The 27,120-nt window shown below is 39.1% G+C and overlaps 3 protein-coding genes across 7 annotated transcripts in view; 1 reads left to right on the top strand and 2 right to left on the bottom strand.

Annotated features, from left to right (window-relative positions):
• The window catches only part of LOC128696308 (synaptic vesicle glycoprotein 2C-like), a 494,702-nt gene that overhangs the window by 49,158 nt on the left and 418,424 nt on the right, over positions 1-27,120 (bottom strand). For 3 of the 4 annotated variants that reach the window (XM_070084944.1, XM_070084946.1, XM_070084945.1), the window contains one exon: positions 13,310-13,496. In XM_070084944.1, coding sequence (XP_069941045.1) covers positions 13,310-13,496 — 187 coding nt within the window. Of the gene's footprint in view, positions 1-11,688; positions 12,181-13,309; positions 13,497-27,120 lie in introns of all 4 variants that reach the window. The other variant, XR_011392006.1, reaches the window with a different exon arrangement.
• LOC138852687 (uncharacterized) overlaps positions 1-27,120 on the bottom strand; it is a 335,885-nt gene that overhangs the window by 49,158 nt on the left and 259,607 nt on the right. The gene's annotated exons all lie outside the window — the stretch shown is intronic.
• LOC138852686 (uncharacterized) lies at positions 13,397-26,974 on the top strand. 2 transcript variants are annotated; one of them, XR_011392007.1, is made up of 2 exons: positions 13,397-13,498; positions 26,069-26,974. XR_011392007.1 is itself a non-coding variant. In XM_070084947.1 (2 exons), exons 1-2 carry the CDS (start codon positions 21,758-21,760, stop codon positions 26,188-26,190), a joined length of 951 nt encoding a protein of 316 aa, XP_069941048.1. In that variant the 5' UTR covers positions 20,395-21,757; the 3' UTR covers positions 26,191-26,974. The 2 variants fall into 2 exon arrangements, 1 of the variants encoding a protein (XP_069941048.1); XM_070084947.1 differs by lacking the exon at positions 13,397-13,498 and adding an exon at positions 20,395-22,586.

Raw genomic sequence — 27,120 nt, 5'->3', positions numbered from 1 at the left:
TATAAAAAAATCCTGCAGCACACAGTGCGTAATGAGAAAAAAAAACTGACCATGTTTTTGGATTAAAACAGCGACTTGGCACTGTATTTTCATATGGTATTTATTGTTGTATTCTAGTTTTCCTGGTCTCATTTTATAGAATAGAATACATATTGCAGAAATTGAGATGATTTTGACTGGTTTTACAAAGAAAAGTAACTTGAAATTGAGCTCAAAGTAGCAGAAATGTTCGATTTTTACCAAAATTCAAAAGTAAACAGATAATGCTATGCATCCAATACACGTCAACTGGTGAGTCTAATATTCTTTCACCAATGCACTGATATTATTTATACCATTTCTACACTAATGCAGTAGTCTGCATAACAGTAAATCTATTTTTTTGTGAAAATAAAAATTCAAAGTGGAAAGCAAAAGAATGTAAGAGGGGCGTGCAGACATGACCAATGAACAGAGGAAATGTTATTTTAGTGCCAGGAATGTCTTTTTTGTTTATTCTGGACCCTATTGGGAAACTGGCATCTTTTGAAATTTGTGTGAAATTGGCAAAATTGCTAAATTCTGACCACTGTATTGGATAGTTGAAATCGGTAAATAGGTGGTTTCTTGTTCTCATTCGATAGAAAAAATGGAGTTCTAGCAAAATAGTTATGATTTTTGTTGACAAGTACACTGGAGTTGGCCAAAAATAGGGCTCAAAGTGGGCAAAATCGCCAATGCGTAAACATCGTCGAGACCGCTAACTTCGTGAGAGCATAATTCCATAAGTTTTCCATCAAATTTCATACTTTTGGTGTCATTATGATCGGGAAAAGCTTCTCTATTTTTCATAAGAAAATTATTTTTTTTTAAATTTGGCCGACCCTGAGAACAAGTCTCTGAGAGGGCCTGTCGACCCTGAAAGCATTAAGAGGTACCAGAGGCAGAGGACTGAAGACAGTTATTTTGTGAGACAGGGGTCCAGTGACTCTCAAGCTGGTCCTAGTGGCACTAAAAGACAAAGAAGGGAAGTAACCCCAGATAAGGACTTGGTACCTAAAGTCCTTATGGAGGGGGATTCCCTTTCTAAATACTAAGCCCTCCCTCACTCCTCATCCCTATCTTCCAGATGCTATTAACAGTCTTCAATAAAGGTAAGTAAAAATGTTATTTTAAATGTTTATTTATCTACTACTAATTTTAGTACTATTTATGTTTGTTGTGTATATGTAAAACTATAATTAATCTATAAAATGTATTTTTTTTTAATATTTTTGGGTGTCTGGAACGGATTAATTGGATTTACATTATTTCTCATGGGAAATATTGCTTCGACTTTAGTACATTTCGACTTTAGTATTAGCTACTGGAACGAATTAAGTATGAAAATTGGGATTCCACTGTATAGACAAATGCAAAGTTCTAAATGTCAGACAGGAAAATAACCATGCCACATATAAACTAAATAATGTAGATCTTAATACAACTGATTGCGAAAGGGATTTAGGAGTTGTGGTTAGCAGTAATCTGAAACCATGACAACAGTGCATAAGTGTTCACAACAAAGCTAACAGAATCCTAGGCTTCATATTAAGAAGTATAAATAAAAGAAGTCCTCAAGTTGTTCTTCAAATCTGTATATCATTGGTTAGGCCTCATTTAGATTAAGTTGCTCAGTTCTAGTCACTGTATTACAGAATGGATATAAATGCACTGGAAAAGGTACAAAGGAGGATGACAAAGCTGATACCATGTATCAGAAATCTTCCCTACGAGGACAGACTGAGGGCCCTGAATCTGCACTCTCTAGAAAGGTGTAGAATTAAGGGGGATATGGATTGAGGTGTATAAATAAAAAACAGGAATTAATAAAGGGGATGTAAATAGCGTACTAAAAATATCTAGCCTAGACAGGACTTGCAGCAATGGCCTTAAGTTGGAAAAATTCAGATTCACGAAGGATATAGAAAAGCACTGGTTTGGTCATAGAGTTGTGGATGAGTGGAACAAACTCCCAAGTACTGTCATAGAAGCTAAGATGTTGTATAGTTTTAAAAATAGGTTTGATAAATACATGAGTGGGTGTGAGTTAGACCTGACTAGCTTGTGCTACTAGGTCAGATGCCATGCACCTTCCTTAAGTGAATGTCACCTGACCTGACTAGGTTAAGGCATTGGCTTAAGCTGGTGGAAGAACTGGACCTGCTTCACATGGGCCAGTAGGCCTGCTGCAATGTTCTTGTGTTCTCTTGTGCGACTTGTAAATGGTCCAAGTCTGACAAAAGAACATAAGAAAGGAGGAACACTGCAGCAGGCCTGTTGGCCCATACTAGGCAGGTCCTTTACAATCCATCCTACTAACAAAACATTTGCCCAACCCAATTTTCAATGCTACCCAAGAAATAAGGTCTGGTAACTCTATCCACTCATTTGCAAGTCCCACTCAACTCCAACCCCTCTCACCCATACATTTATCCAACCTAAATCTGAAACTACCCAAAGTCGTAGCCTCAATAACCCAACTAGGTAGACTGTTCCACTCATCAACTACCCTATTTCCAAACCAATACTTTCCTATGTCCTTTCTAAATCTAAACTTGTCTAATTTAAATCCATTACCGCGGGTTCTCTCTTGGAGAGATATCCTCAAGACTCTTATTAATATCCCCCTTATTAATACCCATCTTCCACTTATACACTTCGATCATGTCTCCACTCATTCTTCGTCTAACGAGCGAATATAATTTAACTCTTTGACTGTCGCGGCCGTATATATACGTCTTACGGGGTACCGTGTTTGACGTATATATACTCATAAATTCTAGCGACTTCAAATCAAGCAGGAGAAAGCTGGTAGGCCCACATGTGAGAGAATGGGTCTGTGTGGTCAGTGTGCACCATATAAAAAAATCCTGGAGCACGCAGTAAATAATGAGAAAAAAAAAACTCCGACCGTTTTTTTTAATTAAAATGCCAACTTTGTGGTCTATTTTCGTATAGTATTTATGGTTGTATTCTCGTTTTCTTGATCTCATTTGATAGAATGGAAACATATTATATAAATAGAGGTGATTTTGACTGATTTTACTATAAAAAGAACCTGGAAATGGAGCTCAAAGTAGGGGAAATGTTTGATTTTTGCCAATGTTCAAAAGTAAACAAATGATGCCATTGTCCAATAAATGTCCAACTAGCCATTCTAATATGCAGTCATGAATAGGTTGATGTTATTTATACAATTATTACAGTATTGCAGTAGTCTGCATAATAGTAAGTCTTCTATTTTTTGTTTGAATAAAAATTCAAAATAGAAAGCAAGAGTAATATCAGGGGGGCCTGGAGACATGACTGATGAGCAAAGAAAATGTTATTTTAGAGCCAGGAATGTCTGCATTGTTCATTCTGGACCTTATTTTGAAATTGTCATATTTTTTAGTTTTTGTGAAATTGACCAAATTGCAAATTTCTGACCACATTATTAGGTAGTTGAAATCGGTAAATGGGCAGTTTCTTGTACTAAATCGATAGAAAAAATGGAGTTCTAAAGAAATAGCTATGAATTTGGGCGATTGGAACAATGGAATTAGCCGAAAATAGGGCTGAAAGTGGGCGAAATCGCCGATTTGTAAACAGCGCCAAGGTCGCTAACTTCGCGAGAGCATAATTCCGTCAGTTTTCCATCAAATTTCGTTTTTTTTTGGTGTCATTACAATCAGGAAAAGATTCTCTATCATTTCATAAGAAAAAATATTTTTTTTTTTTTTAAATTTTGCGACACCAGGAGACACCTCAGGATTGGGGGTTGCGACAGTCAAAGGGTTAAGAGTCTTCAATCTTTCTTCATAAGGAAGATTTCTAATGTCATGTATTAATTTAGTCATTCTACGCTGAATGTTTTCTAACGAATTTATGTCCATTCTGTAATATGGAGACCAGAACTGAACTGCATAATCTAGGTGAGGCCTTACTTACACCTACTTACAGCGGCGGCAGAGGCAAGCGGCAACTGGAACCTTGTCCTCTATTTTTACTTCTATCTGAGGTTCCCAGCAGCCCTGTGATGGCCTAATCAAGACCCACATAACACTAACATGTGTGGATACCCAGAATGATATAAATCAACTGCAGAAACCACCCAAAAGTACACAAATTACCAACTAATAGGACTCGTATTACCACCTCCTGCCCCGCTGCCACTGAAGTGATATACCACAACATTCACCCCAATGGAAATAAGTCACTCTGTCTGACTTTTTTGGGTTATCCTAGGTTCTCTACACATATGCTGCTATGTATGATAATTCTATGTAACTGTATTGTGTATACCTGAATAAATTTACTTACTTACTTACTTACTTACTTACCCATCGCCTACTATTCATATGAAGCTGCAGTCAATGGACAAGGGTCAGAGCATTAAAAGAAGATCCAGTAACCAGCTAAGGGCTCCTAACATCAAAGGTGAGACCAGTAATATCATGAGGAAAACTTCTCGTACTGCCAGCCAGGACACAATCCTCATCACCCACCAGCACCACCACAACACACGACAGACAACAACAAACATGGCCACCACCACAGTCCAAGATAACTCCTTCCTTGGATTTGATGTTAATTAGATTACCGACCCAGAAATAGCTAAACTCCTTATGATTCAGAACCACACAATCACCAAACTAACCCAGGAAATGCAGGAACTAAAAGCTTCCAATGCACATTACCTCAGCAAGATCACAGCTCTAGAACATAAACTAGACACTCTGGAACAACAAAGCAACACCCACACCCAGTCCCTAGACACCATCAATACGCTAAAAGACCAAGTCACCCTACTTACTACCAACATTATAGAGGAAAGATCAAGAGTGGACCAACAACCTGCCAATGTCATAACCAACTTCCAAGACCATAATGACCAACAACAGCTATCTGATGCTGTTGTAGTTAACAGCAAACATCTCCCACCCACAGTCACCCAAGAAACCTGCATGGAGACCACCCTACAGCTTATCAAGGACCACCTTCGCCTTAACATACGTAGTGATGACCTAAAGGATTGCAAACTGATGGGCTACCAAGCGGGTAAAAGAACAGTGCTGTTAAAATTGCAAACTAGCCTACAAAGAAATAACCTACTAAAAACATCCGTTTCTATGAAAACTGATGTTTACGTCAACGAGTACCTTACCAAAACAAGACAAAACCTCCTTTATTGGCTAAGAAAATTACGCTATGCCCAAAAAATCCATCAGTGCTTTGTGAGGGATGGAAAAATCGCAGTTAGGAAACAGCCCACTGGGAAGAGATACTTCATCTCCACAGAACATGACCTTAAAACTTTTCTAAGTGAGGCTGGATTAGCAGAATCAGAGTAAGATGCAGATAATACCCACTGTCCACCATTAATGTTATAATGCCATAAATTTTGTTCCCCCCCCAAAATTTCCAATACCCCAACTACTTTTGAATGTCACTGTTGTATTCAATGACCATTCTACCTCATAGTCTTAATTGTGTTTAATATCTACAGAATCTCTCTCCTTTTTTACTTCTTACCACTTCATTGTTCTATCTTATTTTAATTGAAACTAACCATAGCTTGTCCTCAGTTATTCTACCTCACTTTAAAAAATACTCTATCGCCCAATTTTATTTTAAAATCTCTATTATAGCCCAACCTTATTGTAAACTTTTTATTATTGCCCATTTTTATTTTATATTTTAGTGCCCAACTTTATTGTAAACTTTTCGTCTTATTATTACACTATTCTAGTCTTGAGTCAATTATCCAATCTTATACTTGCCCAATTTTACCAATACCTTATTATATAGCCCAATCTATTTTAAACTTTTTATTATTGCCCTTTTTATTTGTTAAGTTTATTACCCAATTTTATTATATACTTTTTTATAATTGCCCTATTTTATTGTAGACTTTATCACCCAACTTTATTTTGCTTTTCTTAACCTTTTGTTACCAATTTTTAAGCTTGTATATTCAAGGAGGTTTTGTGTGCGAGGGGCTTGGACTTCCAGCATGCATGCGTGAGCGTGTTTGATAGGAGTGAATGGAGACAAATGGTTTTTAATACCTGACGTGCTGTTGGAGTATGAGCAAAGTAACATGAAGGGATTCAGGGAAACCGGCAGGCCTGACGTGAGTCCTGGAGATGGGAAGTACAGTGCCTGCACTCTGAAGGAGGGGTGTTAATGTTGCAGTTTAAAAACTGTAGTGTAAAGCACCCTTCTGGCAAGACAGTGATGGAGTTTTTCTTTTTCGGGCCACCCTGCCTTGGTGGGAATCGGCCAGTGTGATAATAAAAAAAATAAAATATATTCAACTCCAACTTTAATATTATCCTGTGTACCATCTTGCTTTCATATTATAACCAAGTCATTGCCATTTTTATTTTTATTTTTTTTTTGTATTATTTTATATTTTATTTTGCTACCTCAACTTGTGTATCTTGTCTTGTCAAATTAAATTTAGTTATACTCTAGTTCTTGTTAACAACTTATATTAGACCTAGTGCAATTACAAGTGAGAGTCTTGTGCTATTTTAAACTAGTATTTTTTATATTGGATTAAACCTAGTTGTGCTTTAGCACATTCTAGCTCAATACATAGACAACACCAAATTCATTATATAAGACCTTAGTGCAAATACAAGTGAGAATCTGGTGCTATTTTTAATTTGTATTTTTATATTTTAGTTTATACTTAGTTGTACTTTAGCTCATTCTAGCACAACACATAGACAATATCAACTTCATTATGTTTATTAGTGACTATACTCTATATGACCAAAATGCTTTAGCTATATACTTGTCCAAACTTCCCACTACTACAGATAACAGTATTAGAACTCACCGCACAATACAGGATATAAATAACCACTATTTAAACCTAGAAGATGAATGATCACGTCAACCCTGATATAAACCTCCATAATCTAACACCCAATCAAAACCTACTGGAAAGTAACTGCCTTTATTACACAGCATCACAAGCCAGCACTATCCTAAGCAATGCTAAAAGTCTATCAGTTCTTAACTACAACATTAGGTCCTTAGGCAAACACTATGATGAATGTGGTACTCTGTAGATGTTTATCACTTTGAGAGGTTTTTGTAGGTACAGTGGTCCCTCAATAATCGTCCGGTCTGAAAGTCGTCCATTTCGGAAATAGTCCTGTTATTTCGTCTAAACATTGGCTCGCAAATGGTCCATTAACTCGCTAATAGTCCATCGTCTGGGACGTGTACTCACGCTCTAAGCCGCCTGGGCCTTCCCTTCCCAGCCAGTGTGCCATTGTTTACCAGTGAGCGACAGTCCTCTCACTTGCTCCAATGAAATATTTCATAATATTCCATTGATTTTAGTGCTTGCAAGTGCTAAATAAGCTACCATGGCTCCAAAGAAAGCTCCTAGTGCCAAGCCTTAGGTAAAGAAGGTGAGAAATATGATTGAATTTAAGAAAAACATCACTGAACAATATGATAGTGGCGTACGTGTGGGCGAACTGGCCAGGATGTACAACAAATCCCGTACAACCATATCTTCCATCATAGCCAAGAAAAAGGAAATCAAGGACACTGTTGTTGCAAAGGGGGTAAATATGCTGACAAAAATGAGATCACCAGTACTCGAAGATGTTGAGAAGTTATTATTGGTGTGGATAAACGAGAAACAATTAGCAGGAGATAGTCTTATGACGTCGCTTATTTGTGAAAAGGCTAGGCAGTTGCATGACGATTTGGTAAAGGAACTGCCTGCAACTAGTGGTGATGTGAGTGAATTTAAGGCCAGCAAAGGCTGGTTTGAGAGATTTAAGAAGCATACTGGCATACACAGTGTGGTAAGGCATGGTGAGGCTGCCAGTTCTGACAACAAAGCGGCTGAAAAATATATGTAGGAATTCAAGGAGTACATAGAGACTGAAGGACTGAAACCTGAACAAGTGTTCAATTGTGACGAAACAGGCCTCTTTTGGAAGAAAATGCCAAAGAGGACCTACATTACTCAGGAAGAAAAGGCACTGCCAGGACACAAGCCTATGAAAGACAGGCTGACGCTAATGTTCTGTGCTAATGCTAGTGGGGATTTCAAAGTGAAGCCGTTACTAGTGTACCATTCTGAAAATCCCAGAGTGTTCAAGAAAAACAATGTTATGAAGAGTAAATTGTGTGTGTTTTGGAGATCTAATAGTAAGGTATGGGTCACAAGGGACATTTTCGTCGAGTGGTTCAATGAAGTGTTTGGCCCTCGTGTGAAGAATTACCTCCTGGAAAAGAAATTGGATCTCAAGTGCCTCCTAGTAATGGACAATGCACCTGCTCATCCTCCAAACTTGGATGACCTAATTCTGAAGGAGTTTGGGTTCATCACAGTAAAGTTCTTGCCCCTGAATACCACTCCTCTCCTCCAGCCCATGGACCAGCAAGTCATTTCAAACTTTAAAAAATTCTACACCAAAGCAATGTTTGAAAGGTGCTTTAATGTGACCTCAGACACTCACTTGACCCAAAGAGATTTTTGGAAAGAACACTTCAGTATTCTCCATTGCGTAAGCCTTATAGGTAAGGCTTGGGAGGGAGTGACTACCAGGACTTTGAACTCTGCTTGGAGAAAACTGTGGCCAGATTGTGTCCACAAGAGGGATTTTGAAGGGTTTGAGGCAGCCCATAATGAGCCTATGTCAGTTGTGAACTCTATTGTTGCACTGGGGAGTTCCATGGGGTTGGATGTGAGTTTGGAGGATGTGGAATAGTTGGTGGAGGACCACAATGAAGAGCTAACCACTGAGGAGCTGCAAGAGCTTCAGCAGGAAGAGCAACAGATCGCAGCTCAGAATCTTGCTGCACAGGAGGAGGAAGAGAGATGGAAGAAGGTGCCTTCTTCAGAAATTAAGGAGATTTTTGAAATGTGGGGTAGGATGGAAAGATTTATGGAGAAACATCACCCAGAGAAGGATGTTGCAAGTCATATCAGCAACTTGTACAGTGACAGAGCCTTGGCCCATTTTAGGGAAGTTTTAAAGAGACGCCAGAAACAGAGCTCTCTGGACAGTTTTTTTGTGAGACAGGACTCCAGTGACTCTCAAGGTGGTCCTAGTGGCATTAAGAAACAGAGAAGAGAAGTAACCCCAGAAAAGCAATTGGTACCCGAGGTGTTGACGGAAGGGGATTCCCCTTCCAAACAGTAAATAATCCAATCTGTCTCCTTCTCCAGTCTTCCATACACAAAGAAGAATCACCAATAAAGGTAAGTGTTATTCTGTTAATGTTTAATTCATCATGTGCCACTGTATTGTTTATGTACTACATCTATATTTCATGTAAAAAAAATTTTTATTTTAATACTTCTGGGTGTCAAGAACGGATTAATTGCATTTACATTATTTCTTACGGGAAAATTGATTCGAAAATCGTCTATTTCGATAATAGTATGGACGATTATTGAGGGACCACTGTATTTGGATTTGACTTTAGCTATTATATATTCCCCATGTTCATCCCTTGTGCAAGTATTAGTGATACATTCTAGTTGGTCTGAGTAGTATATAGCTGTGCCACCCCCCTGTTGATCTGGCCTACAGTTGTGTATGGTTGTGTAACCAGGAATGGCATAGACATCTGGCTTTAGCCAGGTTTCGGTGAGAGTAATGATGGAAATAGTGGAATGCAGGGAATTTAGTAATGCTATGAGGTCATCGTAATGTTTACTTAAAGATCTGATATTGTAGTTAAAGACAGTTATGTTTTTGTTGGCTCTGAGAAGTGCCTTTGATTGTTCTGCTGTGTAGTAATTACAGTTACTGTTTGATTCATTTAAGTCATTCAATAAGAGGTTGGTATCAGGATCAATGCTTGTTATCATAAGATTTGTAGTGAATCTATAGTTAGAATTAAGTATAAGACAAAGTAAATATTCTAAAGCTATAAAATAGCATCTGAGTTATTTTAACAAATGTAAAAAATTTTAGCTAAGGTAGTTCTTTAAAGCTAAAATAAAGGAGACAATATAAAAGGGACTAAAAAAAAAATTTTGTGGTGAACAAATAAAGTGGTAATCAAATAAATGAGCTAGGGAATATAATGGCAAAATAGTGAACTTATTATACTTTAGCACCTGAGAATAGCACCTTGATTATTTTTAACAATCGTGAATATATGAACTAAGGTTGTTATGTAAAGCTATAATAAAGCTAAAATAAAGTTGAAAAAATATAGGGACTAAATTGAATAATGGTAAACAAAGTTAAATTGGCAGACAGTAACTAAGATATGATACTGATTTGGGAGTAAGATCTGATTTGTTATATATAATAAGTTGAGCAATTTATTGTACTATAAAAAGTAAAAAATAATATGAGGTAGTTGGTAGTAGCTAGCAAAAGATAGTTCAGAGTCTTGAACAATAATGTAATTGAAATATATGCTAATTGCACACACAGTATAGTCACTAAGATATGAAAATAATCTGAGAGTAGGAATTGCCTAATAGCATAAAGTTTGAGCAATTAATATCACTATAGGAATATTATTTGAGGTAGTTGAAACTAGCTAGTGAGGGATGGTTCAAGGTATTGCAAAGTAGTGTAATAGGAACATACACTAGTTTGTAGTTTGGGAGAAAAGGGAAAATTATGTATGATTAAAAGAGAATTTTAACAGTGCTTAAGTAGGAAAGAAAAAGGTAATACAGATATTTTTAAAGAATAAGTATCTTATTAACAAAAAAATAAAATGTGAATTGGGAATCTGAGAAAATAACACAAAATGAGTCACACAAAGGACTGTGTGGGACACCTGGGATAATAAGGTAGTAAATACTATCTAGGAGGTGATAGTACAGGGATTAGTTTAATAATGACATAATAAGGACATAGTAAGGATTTGGTCACTAATATCAGTCAGACTCTGTAATGTTTGCATCATGAAGGAAGTTTGCTAGTTCATTTTCATTTGCAATGTAGTACACTCGGCCTACATTAGTTTTTCTTACTAGAATTTGTCCATCACGTACAAAGCACTGGTGAATTTTATCATTATTCTCTCGTTTTAGCTTTCTCACTCAGTACAGGAGGTTCTGTCGTTTTTTTGTGAGACACTCGTTTATGTATATATCTTTTTTTGCTTTGATAGATGAAATTATTAGATCTTTTTTCCTATCTTGTGTGTGAAATCTGAGCATAACACTTTTTCTACTTTGGTTCCCTAGTAACCGCAATTCTTTTATTTCTGACACTGGTACATTAACCTGTAGGTGGTCACGTATGATCTGGAGAGTTGTATCTTTGCAGTTTGAATGGTTTAATTCGCTGGGAAAGAGTGGAGTGTTAATTATTACTGCATCAGATAACTTGTCTTGCTCTGCCTTGTCATCTTGGTTAGCAAAATAATTGTTCAATTGGGTATCCACGTTTATTTTCCAGTCCTTGATGGCATTATCAATCTTCGTGTTTAGGGAAGTTATTTGATCTGTGTGGCTGGCTATGACTGATTGGAAGGTCTTGCCAAAGTCAGTCATGCCAGTTGATGTTAGCTGTTGTTCAAGGTTGTTGATCTTGTTCTCAAGGTGAAGTAACTTAGATTCATGGTTTGTTATTGTTGCACGAAGAGACATATTTTCAGCATGAAGGTTCAGGTTATGCGCCATTAGGGTGGTGATGTAGTGCTTTAGAGTGTCAGGATCATTAATCATACCTGGGAGCATATCAGCTGGGTTAAATCCTATGAAGGCAGTAGAGGTAGAGAGGGAGTCAGTCATAGTTGGTGTTGTTGTTGTGGAGTCGCCTGGGTTGGTGGGTGAGTCGGCCATGTTTGTTGTTGTTGATGCGTCGCTCTGGGTTGTAAGGGGGGTGGATGATGCACCAGCGTCCTGCTGGGTCCTCTTATGGAATAGTTGATTTCTACGTGCTACCTTGCTGTTCTTAGTGCTGTTTCTTCTAGTAGTTGGTCTCATAGTAGTACAGGAGTTGCTGTGGTTAGATGAAGAAACTAAGATAGTTAAGAGCTTGGAGTAGGTAGTCGTCTGGCAACGGGGTTGTGCTTGGAGTTTGTGGGGCAGTCTTCGCTTCACTCGGTAATTTTTCGGTTTGTAGGTATCACTGTTGATTATCTTGGGTCATGCTGGGTTCTACGTACGTTAGTGCAGTTATGATTGCAATTAGGCCATCATTGAAGCGTTGGTGGGCTCTGCAGGTGAGAAAAAATAACAGAGCTTGCTGCCTCTGCATATTCTTTGACACCAGGAGATACTTCAGGATTTGGGGTTGCGACAGTCAAAGGGTTAAGGAAGCAGACATGATCATGTGTAATACAAGTTGGTCCATGAGCAGCTCTCTGAAACAAGAGACAAGCAGACAGAAAGACAAAGGCACACAGGCAGACACACACACAGACAGATAGGCAGAGAGCTAGACAGGCAGATAGACAGAGAGCTAGACAGAGAACTAGACAGATAGACAGACAGACAGACATGTTTATGTGTAACAGTGAAAACATATAAAGCCAAGGTGGCAGTGTACGCTTCAAATGTCACAATTGCTGCACTGTCAGCAGTGGAGTGACACACATCTTACACTACACTTCAAGGGAACTTATTATTATTATTATTATTATTATTATTATATACTCCCGCATATCCAAAACATTGCTGGGACCTATAAATACTATGTATATATTTCTAGACAATAGTATGTGACTAAGGTAGGTGAAAATGTTCACCAGTCACTGTGTTTGTGACTATTTGAGTACTATTTCAGTAAGTAATATTGGTGTCAGAAGAAAGATTTTACTATGAAATCACAAGAACTACTACAAATTGTAATTATCAGAGCATAAAGATTTTTATTTTTCAAAATATTCAGAGTGCTGGGAGAGTGAGCAAAGAGCTATGTTTGGACAGTTAAGCGGTTAAACACATTATCTAATACAGTTAGGACCTATTTTACAGTGCTTCACTTTATAGCGATTTGCTAATACAGAGGGTTTTAAATTATACGCATTCTTCATTAATTCAGACTTCCTACAATAAATATATTCACCACTCACTATAAGCTAAGGATGAAAATATTTTAAGGTACGTAATGTGTGCACTAAATATACATTTTTTAGGCCTAGCTATATTGCTCACTTAACATATGATACTGCAAACATGTTATCAGGCTTTTATATGCATTTGAAAGTGAAAAAAAGGCTATGATTCACTTTACAGCAATTTTCACTTTACAGCAGTAGCCTGGCACCTGACCTGCTGTATAGGTGGGGCCCCCCTGTATGCTAAAATTCATGAATATACAAATGATAAAAAATTCATAATTACCAAGAAAGAACTTTCTTCCAAGGCTGTCCATAAAGAAAATGGTCCAGAGATTAGAAGGCAAAGGAGCTACAGCAGTGATAAGTGTATTGACCAGAGCTTGCGGGTCCACTGCTGGTTTGTCTGACTCACATGGAGATGTGTCACCAGTACTGTTCCCATGGAAGTCTATCACACTGCACACACTAACCTGTAAGTTAATCAAATATGGCACAGTGACTGACAGTTTATAAGCATAACATTTCAATAGCCAAATATAGGAAAATTTTGTTTCATAAATGCATAAAAATGAGCTTCCTGTTGGTTAAGCCACTGAGTGTGTGCATGATGATCTGTACTGAGGGCAAATTGAATTTATCTGACTGGTTGGAAGAACCCTCAGAATAACAACTGCCACTGGGTGAGCCACTGTTTATATAACAGAAAAAGAGATTTAAAAACTGTGCTTATTTAGGTGTGACTGTGTTTTGGTAGGTAAGCAGAAGAAAAACTAAACTCATAGTATCTCAATCAGTGTTAACCCTTTCAGGGTTTCAGACGTATGGCTTGTGCACCAGGGTTTTTGAAGTACTAGTGCGCCTAAATTCTAGCGCCCTTGAATCTAGTGAGAGAAAGCTGGTAGGCCTACATATGAAAGAATGGGTCTATGTGGTCAGTGTGCGCAGTATAAAAAAAATCCTGCAGCACACAGTGCGTAATGAGAAAAAAAAACTTTAACCATGTTTTTGGATTAAAACAGCGACTTTGCACTGTATTTTCGTATGGTATTTATTGTTGTATTCTAGTTTTCCTGGTCTCATTTTATAGGATGGAAGACATATTACAGAAATTGAGATGATTTTGACTGGTTTTACAATGAAATGTACCTTGAAATTGAGCTCAAAGTAGCAGAAATGTTTGATTTTTACCAAAGTTCAAAAGTAAACAAATCATGCTAAGCGTCCAATACACGTCAACTGGTGAGTCTAATATTCTTTCACAAGTGTGCTGATATTATTTATACCATTTCTACACTAATGCAGTAGTCTGCATAACAGTAAATCTTCTATTTTTTTGTGAGAATAAAAATTCAAAGTGGAAAGCAAAAGAATGTAAGAGGGGCATGGGGACGTGACTAGTGAACAGAGGAAATGTTATTTTAGTGCCAGGAATGTCTTTCTTGTTTATTCTGGACCCTATTTGGAAATTGGCATCTTCTGAAATTTGTGTGAAATTAGCAAAATTGCTAAATTTTTACCATTGTATTGGATAGTTGAAATCGATAAATGGGTGGTTTCTTGTACTCATTTGATAGAAAAAATAGAGTTCTAGCAAAATAGTTATGAGCTTTGTCAACTAGTATACTGGAATTGGCAGAAAATAGAGCTCAAAGTGGGCAAAATTGCTGATGCGTAAACATCATCAAGACCGCTAACTTCACAAGAGCATAATTCCGTAAGTTTTCCATAAGCTTTTGGTGTCATTATGATCGGGAAAAGATTCTCTATCTTTTCGTAAGAAAAAATAATTTTTTTTTTAAATTTGGGCGACCCTGAGAGCAAGTCTTGGGAGAGGGCCTGGGAACCTTGAAAGGGTTAACCCTTTCAAGGTCCATCCCGTAGATCTACGGCTTTGAAGCCAGGGTCCAAACCATAGATCTATGCCATTAGTTCAGCCCACTCAGATAACCTGTGAGTGGTAAATCTGGGCCTAGATATGAGAGAACACATCTATGTGGTAAGTGTGCACCACATAAAACAAATTCTACAGCATGCAGTGCATAATGAGAGAAAAAAAAAAGCGACCGTAATTTTGGATTAAAACAGCAACTCTGTGGTGTTTTTTCGTATGTTTTTACAGTTGTATTCATGATTTCTTGGTCTTATTTGATGGAATGGAAAATGTATTACAGATAATTTTGATTGATTTTAGTAATGAAAATGGCTTGAAACTGAGCTCAAATTAGTGGAAATGTTCAATTTTTGCTGATGTTCAAGAGTAAACAAATGCCGTCACGAGTTTAATATGCATCAGCTGGTGGGTCTAATATACATTCACAAATGTGCTGATATTATTTATACAATTATTACAACATTGCATAACAGTGTGTATATATATATATGCACATGCACATATATATACATACATCTAGGTTTTTCTTCTTTTTCTAAATAGCTCTCGTTCTTCTTTATTTCTTCTATTGTCCATGGGGAAGTGGAAAAGAATCTTTCCTCCGTAAGCCATGCGTGTCATATGAAGTGACTGAAATGCCGGGAGCGATAGGCTAGTAACCCCTTCTCCTGTAGACATTTACTAAAAAAGAGAAGAAAAGCTTTATAAAACTGGGATGCTTGAATGTGTGTGGATGTAGTGTGGATGACAAGAAACAGATGATTGCTGATGTTATGAATGAAAAGAAGTTGGATGCCCTGGCCCTAAGTGAAACAAAACTGAAGGGGGTAGGGGAGTTTCGGTGGGAGAAAATAAATGGGGTTAAATCTGGAGTATCTGAGAGAGTTAGAGCTAAGGAAGGGGTAGCAGTAATGTTGAAGGATCAGTTATGGAATGAGAAAAGAGAATATGAATGAGTAAATTCTAGGATTATGTGGATTAAAGTAAAGGTTGGATGCGAAAAGTGGGTCATAATAAGCGTGTATGCACCTGGAGAAGAGAGGAATGTAGAGAAGAGAGAGAGATTTTGGGAGATGTTAAGTAAATGTATAGGAACCTTTGAACCAAGTGAGAGAGTAATTGTGGTAGGGGACCTGAATGCTAAAGTAGGAGAAACTTTTAGAGAGGGTGTGGTAGGTAAGTTTGGGGTACCAGGTGTAAATGATAATGGGAGCCCTTTGATTGAACTTTGTATAGAAAGGGGTTTAGTTACAGGTAATACATATTTTAAGAAAAAGAGGATAAATAAGTATACAAGATATGATGTAGGGCAAAATGACAGTAGTTTGTTGGATTATGTATTGGTAGATAAAAGACTGTTGAGTAGACTTCAGGATGTACATGTTTATAGAGGGGCCACAGATATATCAGATCACTTTTTAGTTGTAGCTACACTGAGAGTAAAAGGTAGATGGGATATAAGGAGAATAGAAGCATCAGGGAAGAGAGAGGTGAAGGTTTATAAACTAAAAGAGGAGGCAGTTAGGGTAAGATATAAACAGCTATTAGAGGATAGATGGGCTATTGAGAGCATAGGCAATGGGGTCAAAGAGGTATGGGGTAGGTTTAAAAATGTAGTGTTAGAGTGTTCAGCAGAAGTTTGTGGTTACAGGAAAGTGGGTGTGGGAGGGAAGAGTAGCGATTGGTGGAATGATGATGTAAAGAGAGTAGTAAGGGAGAAAAAGTTAGCATATGAGAGGTTTTTACAAAGTAGAAGTGATGCAAGGAGGGAAGAGTATATGGAGAAAAAGAGAGAGGTTAAGAGAGTGGTGAAGCAATGTAGAAAGAGAGCAAATGAGAGAGTGGGTGAGATGTTATCAACAAATTTTGTTGAAAATAAGAAAAAGTTTTGGAGTGAGATTAACAAGTTAAGGAAGCCTAGAGAACAAATGGATTTGTCAGTTAAAAATAGGAGAGGAGAGTTATTAAATGGAGAGTTAGAGGTATTGGGAAGATGGAGGGAATATTTTGAGGAATTGTTAAATGTTGATGAAGATAGGGAAGCTGTGATTTCGTGTATAGGGCAAGGAGCAATAACATCTTGTAGGAGTGAGGAAGAGCCAGTTGTGAGTTTGGAGGAAGTTTGTGAGGCAGTAGGTAAAATGAAAGGGGGTAATGCAGCTGGGATTGATGGGATAAAGATAGAAATGTTAAAAGCAGGTGGGGATATAGTTTTGGAGTGGTTGGTGCTATTATTTAATAAATGTATGGAAGAGGGTAAGGTACCTAGGGATTGGCAGAGAGCATGCATAGTTCCTTTGTATAAAGGCAAAGGGGACAAAAGAGAGTGCAAAAATTATAGGGGGATAAGTCTGTTGAGTATACCTGGTAAAGTGTATGGTAGAGTTATTATTGAAAGAATTAAGAGTAAGACAGAGAATAGGATAGCAGATGAACAAGGAGGCTTTAGGAAAGGTACGGGGTGTGTGGACCAGGTGTTTACAGTGAAACATATAAGTGAACAGTATTTAGATAAGGCTAAAGAGGTTTTTGTGGCATTTATGGATTTGGAAAGGCATATGACAGGGTGGATAGGGGGGAAATGTGGCAGATGTTGCAGGTGTATGGTGTAGGAGGTAGGTTACTGAAAGCAGTGAAGAGTTTTTACGAGGATAGTGAGGCTCAAGTTAGAGTATGTAGGAAAGAGGGAGATTATTTCCCAGTAAAAGTAGGCCTTAGACAAGGATGTGTGATGTCACCGTGGTTGTTTAATATGTTTATAGATGGGGTTGTAAGAGAAGTAAATGCGAGGGTCTTGGCAAAAGGTGTGGAGTTAAAAGATAAAGAATCACACATAAAGTGGGAGTTGTCACAGTTGCTCTTTGCTGATGACACTGTGCTCTTGGGAGATTCTGAAGAGGAGTTGCAGAGGTTGGTGGATGAATTTAGCAGGGTATGCAAAAGAAGAAAATTAAAAGTGAATACAGGAAAGAGTAAGGTTATGAGGATAACAAAAAGATTTGGTGATGAAAAATTGGATATCAGATTGGAGGGAGAGAGTATGGAGGAGGTGAATGTATTCAGATATTTGGGAGTGGACGTGTCAGTGGATGGGTCTATGAAAGATGAGGTGAATCATAGAATTAATGAAGGGAAAAGGGTGAGCGGTGCACTTAGGAGTCTGTGGAGACAAAGAACTTTGTCCTTGGAGGCACAGAGGGGAATGTATGAGAGTATAGTTTTACCAACGCTCTTATATGGGTGTGAAGCATGGGTGATGAATGTTGCAGTGAGGAGAAGGCTGGAGGCAGTGGAGATGTCATGTCTGAGGGCAATATGTGGTGTGAGTATAATGCAGAGAATTTGTAGTTTGGAAGTTAGGAGGAGGTGCAGGATTGCCAAAACTGTTGTCCAGAGGACTGAGGAAGGGTTGTTGAGGTGGTTTGGACATGTAGAGAGAATGGAGCAAAACAGAATGACTTCAAGAGTGTATCAGTCTGTAGTGGAAGGAAGGCGGGGTAGGGGTCGGCCTAGGAAAGGTTGGAGAGAGGGGGTAAAGGAGGTTTTGTGTGGGAGGGGCTTGGACTTCCAGCAGGCATGCGTGAGCGTGTTTGATAGGAGTGAATGGAGACAAATGGTTTTTAATACTTGATGTGCTGTTGGAGTGTGAGCAAAGTAACATTTATGAAGGGTTTCAGGGAAACCGGCAGGCCGGACTTGAGTCCTGGAGATGGGAAGTACAGTGCCTGCACTCTGAAGGAGGGGTGTTAATGTTGCAGTTTAAAAACTGTAGTGTAAAGCACCCTTCTGGCAAGACAGTGATGGAGTGAATGATGGTGAAAGTTTTTCTTTTTCGGGCCACCCTGCCTTGGTGGGAATCTGCCAGTGTGTTAATAAAATAATAAAAAAAAAATTATTATGTGAATAAAAAATAAAAATGGAATTCATTTGAAAACCTGAAAACATAACTAATGAACAGAGGAAATGTTAATTTAGTGCCAGGAATGCCTGAACTGTTTATTATGGAACCTATTTTGAAATTGGAATATGTTGAACTTTGTGTCAAATTGGCCAAATTACCAATTTCCAATCACTTTATTGGGTAGTTGAATCAGTTGACTGGGTGATTTCTTGGGCTCAATCGATAAAATAGAAGTAATACTAGCAAAATAGCTAAAAATTTGATCAACTGGAATAATGTAATTGACTTAAAATGGGAGTCAAAGTTGGCAAAATCACCGATGTGTAAATATCACCAATGCATCAAAATTCATGAGTGTAATTTCCTTAATTTTCCATCAAATTTCATACTTTTTGCTTTATTACCATCAGAAAAAGATTCTCTACCATTTCATAAGAAAAGCTAACAAAACATTTTTTGAAAATTCTTGGACCCTGGCTGTCACTCCGAGATTTGGCCTCTGGACCCTGAAAGGATTATATTTGTTGTAATATTTTTAAGTTTTTCAGTGGTTTCAAAATTTAAAAAGCACTAGAGCATAATGGTCATTTTGCACAAAATAGAGCTAATTCATGTTAGCCAAGAGAAAGTTATGAGAGAAAAATAATTAGTTTATCCCTTGAAAATTCCAATACATGTACTCAGTTACTTGAATTTTGAGTGGGGAAAATCATGCACCTCTACTTACATGCCAGATATTTATCTAAACTTGCAACAAATTTTTTTTTTTGTTCAGCAATTCAAACACTAAACGTGTACCCTGAGGCAATTATTTTGAAATGCAGCATGTTACAAAAAGTTTACAATGTGCTGCAGACCTCCAAAGTCTCCCATGCTCAGCAAATGACAACCTTGTGAACAAGTTAACCCTTTGGCTGTTTTGGTCGTATATATACGTCTTATGTGCCACTGCTTCTGACGTATTTATACTCGTAAATTCTAGCGGCTTCAAATCAAGCAGGAGAAAGCTGGTAGGCCCACATGTGAGAGAATGGGTCTTCATGGTCAGTGTGCACCATATAAAAAAAATTGGGGAGCCAGTGGTGCATTGTCGGAATGCCATTTCAGTCGTCCTTGTTCAGCATGCCTAGTGGTAAGAAATATGTGACTCCCCAGTAAATCCTGGACTCTTCTCTTCCCAAGTGATGCTCTGACACAGATGGAAGTGTCAGTGAAGATCAATTTCATGGTTTTTGAGGAGTTTGAGACCAAAAGCAATGCCCAGGATACCAGAAGAATGAAGAATGAAGGAGAATGAAGAATGAAGGAGAATGAAGGAGAAGGAAGAATGAAGTAGAAGGAAGAATGAAGGTGAGCGGCAGTCACCGCCGTTGTCATACATGGCTCATTTTTCTACCAACTTCAAGCCTCTATATCTCGGTAAGTACTGATGGCAAAAAAAATTTTTTGAACTAAAACAATCAGAAAAATAATCTTAACATTTTCATAAGAATTTTTTTTTTTTTTTTCGAACATTTTGCGACATAGAATGACAGTTTCAGAAAGGGGCCTGTGACAGCCAAAGGGATAACTGAACTACATATGAATAGTGTTGCCCAAATATTGGAGCAATCTGATGTTCAAACCCACTTATTATTATTATAAGAGAAAATGGAGTGTTTGTGAGGTTAACTGCACTAGATCACTAGTTTCATAAAGAAAACACTAAAACAAAAGCAATTTTCTCAATTTTTTTTTTCCTGAGTAAGGAGACGAACCTGTTGTGGCATGCAAAGAGTACGTAACCTTTATTCGGTGCATGTACACACCCTCATTTACAGGCTATCTCTCCAACCAGCGAACCAGGTGACTGAGAGTTGACGATGGGGCCCCGTCGTTCAACTAGTAACCAGGTTCCAGCCAATAAGATGGTTTTGGCAATTGCAGAGGTTATGTGGGTACCACTCTCCTGTCTGCCCTTGTCATTCCCATTCTAGAGCTGGTTGAAGCACGGTCTGCTCTCCTGTGGCTTCTATTCTGCCTTGCTTACCGTGGAGTGCACTAATACCTATCACTGCACATAGTGTATATAGTGTACATATTGCTGTTCTAAATTGGTGAAGGATAATATAAGTCAAAACTTTTCTGCTGTGTTTATTTTGCTCCCTTTACACCCAGGATAAGAGGCTATTTGGACTCCTGGGTTGTAATATGGGTAGCCTGTCCGAGAGCTGGAGCTGGACTTAGAGAAAGGGTTGAGCCTAGGGTGAAGCTGGTAGCAGGAACATTGTGCAGCTTGCTGTCTGGCATTGCATTAGCTTTGCTAATGCTTTACAAATTTTGCGTGTCAGTTGCTTTGCTATGGTCAGCCTTGCTATTGTGTGATCGTTCAACAGCTCGCTACTAGCTTGTTCGGCGTGCTCGCTTCACTATGGTCAATCTTGTAGAATAGTGTGTAGTTTGCTGTCTGGCATTGCTTTACAAATTTTGCGTGTCAGTTGCTACTAGCCTGTTCGGTGTGAAGAATTTTGCAGTCAGCTTTGCTACTGCATATCCACCTTGTATGCGTATTCTGCAATCGTACTGTGCATAGCTAAGCGTGTTCTGCAAATTAACGTGTTACGTTGGGGTATTCTGCAATCGTACTGTGCATAGCTAAGCGTGTTCTGCAAATTAACGTGTTACGTTGGGGTATTCTGCAATCGTACTGTGCATAGCGAATAACTTGTACATTGTGGTATGCCACCTAGACTAGTCAGATGTCTGGTGTCGGCATATACTTTGTATAACCTACCTAAATTGTCCCTACAGCATTGTTGGCAAATTGCTCGTTCCATTGGCATTAATTACAAACGCACTCTCACAGCTGCACAACTGCATTCACTGATTACTGACAAACTTCGAGAAGAAGAGATGGCACATCAGACTCCTCCCTTTACGGGAGCTAGGCAAAAACTACTATGTCCTCGCAGGAGGAAGATGATATATTGATGGAGCAAAATAGTCAGTCTAGTGCAGCAGGGTTGTCTCAAGGTGAATCAGCAGCGTTGGCACTTGAGCTGGCAAAAATCAATCTTGAGCAGACTAGGGAACAGAGAGCATTTGCAAAAGAAGAATTTGATAGGGAAAGAGAAAGGAGGCAGTTTTCGTATTCTGTAAATGATTTTAGTTTACAGAAAGCAGTACAGCTTGTTCCCCGCTTCAATGAGGCCGAACCAGAAAATTTTTTCGAAAGCTTCGAAAATCAGGCTCGAGCCTTGAGGTGGCCACAACAGCATTGGGCATCGTTGGTTCACACAGCATTGTTTGGTAAGGCACAGGAATTTACGTCAGTGTTAAATGACGCTGAATTTTCTGATTATCAAGTAGTGAAGACCACAGTTTTGGGAGCATATACCTGCATCCCAGCTAAATATCGTAAATTATTTAAATTAGGCAGGCAGCAGCTTGGTCAATCCCTGGTTGATTTTGTGCGACAGCAGACCAAAGCTTTTACCAGCTGGTATAAAGCAAGTGGTGTCGCTACTTTTGAGGATCTGGTGCAGCTTATTCTGACTGACAACCTGCTGGAGTCCGTGGGACCAGAGGTTCAAGTCTTTCTGCAGGATCGTGACTTAACCACTGCACTGGAGGCAGCCAGGTTGGCTGATACCTTCGGAACTAACCGCTCCTTGTCTGAGCGGTCCCGTCTCTCTTTTCAACAGCCTGGCATGAGCAGAGATCGTCAACCTTGGAGAATGAAGTGCCAGCCAGAGGGAGAACGTCTACATCAGCCAACTAAGTCACCTGGTGAGCCACGCTTCTCAACTTATGGTCCACCTGCTGAGAGACAAACTACCTGGTGGCCTGGTGGCTAAAGCTCCCGCTTCACACACGGAGGGCCCGGGTTCGATTCCCGGTGGGTGGAAACATTTCGACACGTTTCCTTACACCTGTTGTCCTGTTCACCTAGCAGCAAATAGGTACCTGGGTGTTAGTCGACTGGTGTGGGTCGCATCCTGGGGGACAAGATTAAGGACCCCAATGGAAATAAGTTAGACAGTCCTCGATGACGCACTGACTTTCTTGGGTTATCCTGGGTGGCTAACCCTCCGGGGATAAAAATCCGAACGAAATCTTATCTTATCTTATCTAACATGGTGCATCTCAACAACAGTATTCAGAGAGACGCCAGCCAGAACAACACCAGTTGCAACGTCAGTAGGGAGTAAAGGGCAAGCCTGTCGTCTGCTTCCTCTGTAACAAAGTAGGTCACATTCGTCCCAACTGCCCCACAAACCCCAACCCATTGGGAAAATCTCTAATATCCCTAGTAACGTCACCGAGAGAAGTAGAAAAAGGGATGGCCCCTTATTATTGTAAGAGTCTTATTTCCCTTCAAGAAAACTCAGAAACAACTGAAGTCAAAACTTTTAGAGATACTGGAGCATACTGCTCACTTATAAGAGAGGGAATATTACCCCTTTCAAAGAACACTTCCTTGAATTCCTCTGTTTTATTGGAAGCATTTGGAGGAGCTATATATTCTGTCCCTTTGCATAAAATTTATGTAGTGTAAATATTACACTGGGTACTTGACTGTGGGTGTATCCGAAGGATTCCCCATGAAAGATGCCATGTTATTACTGGGTAATAACATTACTACTGCTAGTGTGTGTCCTGAACCTATAATGATTAATTCTTCTCCGGTGTTGGCCATAACTCAGGCAACATCCCAAGGGTTGTCTGGCGAGAATGTTGACCTATCCTTGGACGACTCCGATCTCGGAATAGCCATGTTGTTTTACAAGGCACACCGGCCGGAGCCTCATAAATCAAGTGAACAGACCCCGATCAAGTCTTCCTATTCCCAGGTTGCGGGATTGCCAGATATCTCTGTTTCCATGCCTGAGGGACTGTCCTTCCGGGAGGAACAACGAAAGGAACCTTCTTTAAAATTCGCTTTTCAGGCAGCCATGGGTAAATCCTCTTTGGATCATCCGGTGAAGTATGAACTTAAAAACGATTATTTGATTTGCATTGAGACTGGTAAGGAGATATAGGGCCAGCAATTGTTTGACAGGTTAGTGGTTCCAACAAAGTTTAGACCTCAAATATTGAATATAGCTCATAATACTTCATTAGGAGGTCACTTAGGAATTACTAAAACCTTGTATAGAATCACAAAACAATTTTATTGGCCAAAATTAAAGCAGGATGTGAAGAATCATATCAGGTGTTGCCGAGAATGTCAGCAAGTAGGGAAACCTGGACATTCCATTAAACCTGCACCTCTCCAACCTATACCTGCTGATGGAGAACCTTTTGCAGATTTAATTATAGATTGTGTGGGTCCACTACCTAGGTCAAAGTTGGGAAATCAGTATTTATTTACCATTATGGATAGAGTAACCAGATATCCTGAAGCAATTCCCATGCGCAGTATTAATACTAAAGCTATTCTCAAAGCTTTAAAAAAATTTATTTCTTGTTTTGGCATTCCTAAAACTATTCAAAGTGATCAAGGTACTAACTTCACTGCCAAAGCATTTAGGGAAGCATTAACTAGGTTAGGGATAATCCACAACTTATCCACTGCCTATCATCCTCAGTCCCAAGGCACCTTGGAAAGATTCCATCAGACGTTAAAAACCATGATGAGAACTTTTTGCATGCATTTTCCTACAGACTGGGATGAATCACTACCTTTGTTGCTATTCTCAGTGCGAGAAACGGTGCAAGAGTCTACCGGGTATAGTCCGTTTGAGCTGATCTTTGGGCACAATGTACGAGGTCCTCTTTGGGTGCTCAAAGAAGGATGGATGGGAGAAGACGTTAGCTCAACACTCTACAACCTGTCTTCAAGGTTACAGGTGGCACGTCAGTTAGCCAAGGCTAACCTAAAGACAGCTCAAAATAAGATGAAACAGAGGTATGACAGAAGTGCACAATTCTGCTCCTTCCATCCAGGAAACAAGGTGTTGGTGCAGGAACCCATACCTGGCCACACCTTGAAAGCTAGATTTACGGGACCTATGCAAATTGTAAGTAAATTATCTGATGTAAATTATGTGGTAGCTTCCCTTGATAAGACCTCAAAAACTAAAACCTACCACATTAATCAGTTAAAATCTTTTCATACACCAGATAAAGTCCCAGTAATGACTCTGTCCTCTACCTCTGAGGATGACTCTGATTCTTTGCACTCTATTTCTGAAATTAATGTTAAACTTTCCAACTCTGTCCTCCTCAAGGACCCTAGCTCTTTAATGGAGGGACTATCTGAAACGCAAGCAACAAGTTTAACTGAGCTTCTACAGTCATACCCTAATATTTTTTCGGATGTGCCGAAAAAATGTGCGTTAGGTTATCATGATGTAGATGTGGGAAACTCTAAATCTATTAAACTCTCCCCCTACAGAGCTAATCCTGAAAAGCAGAGGCTACTTCAGCAGGAAGTAGAATTTCTGTTAAAGCATGGTTTAGTGGTGGAGTCATCTAGTCCATGGGCTTCACCGTGCATCCTTGTTAAAAAGGCTGATGGAGGGTTTTGTATGTGTACAGACTACCGTAAGGTGAATGAGGTCACAAACACAGATGCTTACCCTCTTCCTCGTCTGGATGATGTAATTGACTTTGTGGGTAAGGCTACTTTTGTGTCCAAGTTAGATCTCCTTAAAGGTTACTATCAGGTACCTTTGACAGATAAGGCGAAGGAAATCTCTGCCTTCGTAATTCCAGGAGGTCATTATCAATACACAGTTACCCCCTTCGGAATGAAAAACTCCCCCTCTTCATTCCAGAAACTTATCCATCAGGCTATTAAAGGACTTGAAGGCACGGTAGCGTACCTGGATGATATTGTTGTGGTGTCTGATACTTGGGATCAACACCTATTTAGACTTAAGGCTCTTTTTGAGACCTTTCAGAGTTCCCATTTAACTGTTAATTTATCTAAGTCTTCCTTTGGCCAGGCCACTGTTATTTTTCTAAGCCATGAAGTAGGTAGTGGTAAAGTTGCTCCTAAACTTGCTAAAGTTCTTGCCATTAAAGATTATCCAGTTCCTCACGATAGGAAATCTCTTCAATGTTTCCTAGGCATGATAAGATTTTACAGAAGATTCTGTAAGAATTTCTCAGATATTGTAGCCCCTCTTACCTCTCTTACCAGTCACAAAGTTCCCTTTAATTGGACCCCAGAATGTCAAAGTGCTTTTGATAAAGCAAAAAGATTATTGTGTACTGCACCCATTCTTTTGTCTCCAGACTTCTCCAAGCCTTTTTCATTACAGGTTGGTGCTTGCGAGTCTGGGGTTGGGGAAGTACTATTGCAAAACGAGAACGAGGAGTTGCAGCTTGTAGCCTACTTCTCAGCCAAGTTCCAGCCGCTTCAGAGGGCTTACTCTACCATTGAAAAAGAAGCCCTCGCGCTGGTACTGGTTTTGGAGCATTTCGATGTTTATGTGGGCCAGACATCGCAGGTGGTTACCGTCTACAGTGATCACAATCCTCTAGTACAGTGGACCCCCGGTTAACGATTTTTTTCACTCCATAAGTATGTTCAGGTGCCAGTACTGACCGAATTTACAGTGGACCCCCGGTTAACGATTTTAATCCGTGCAAGAGGGCTCATCGTTATGCGAAATAATCGTTATGCGAATGAATTTTCCCCATAAGAAATAATGGAAATAAAATTAATCCGTGCAAGACGCCCAAAAGTATGAAAAAAATTTTTTTTTACCACATGAAATGTTAATTTTAATACACACAAACTGAAAAAGGCATGCACAATTACATGACACTTACTTTTATTGAAGATCTGGTGATGATTGATGGGATGGGAGGAGGGGAGAGCATTATCTTCTTACTGTTTAGAAGGGGAATCCCCTTCCATTAGGACTTGAGGTAGCAAGTCCTTTTCTGGGGTTACTTCCCTTCTTCTTTTAATGCCACTAGGACCAGCTTGAGAGTCACTGGACCTCTGTCGCACAACAAATCTGTCCATAGAGCTCTGTACCTCCCGTTCCTTCAAGACTTTCCTAAAATGGGCCATAACATTGTCATTGAAATAGTCACCAGCACGGCTTGCAACAGCTGTGTCAGGGTGATTTTCATCTATAAAGGTTTGCAGTTCAACCCACTGTGCACACATTTCCTTAATCTTTGAAGTAGGCACAATGGATTCCACAACTGGCATAGGCTTCTCAGGGTTAGCCCCAAACCCTTCAAAATCTTTCTTAATTTCCATACTAATTCTCACCCTTTTTACCACAGGGTTGGCACTAGAAGCTTTCTTGGGGCCCATGGTCACTTATTTTCCAGAAACAGCACCGAAAACACTGTA

Source organism: Cherax quadricarinatus, chromosome 14 (assembly GCF_038502225.1).
Source record: "Cherax quadricarinatus isolate ZL_2023a chromosome 14, ASM3850222v1, whole genome shotgun sequence".
Taxonomy (NCBI): domain Eukaryota; kingdom Metazoa; phylum Arthropoda; class Malacostraca; order Decapoda; family Parastacidae; genus Cherax; species Cherax quadricarinatus.
This window is presented reverse-complemented; position numbering and strand designations above follow the sequence as displayed.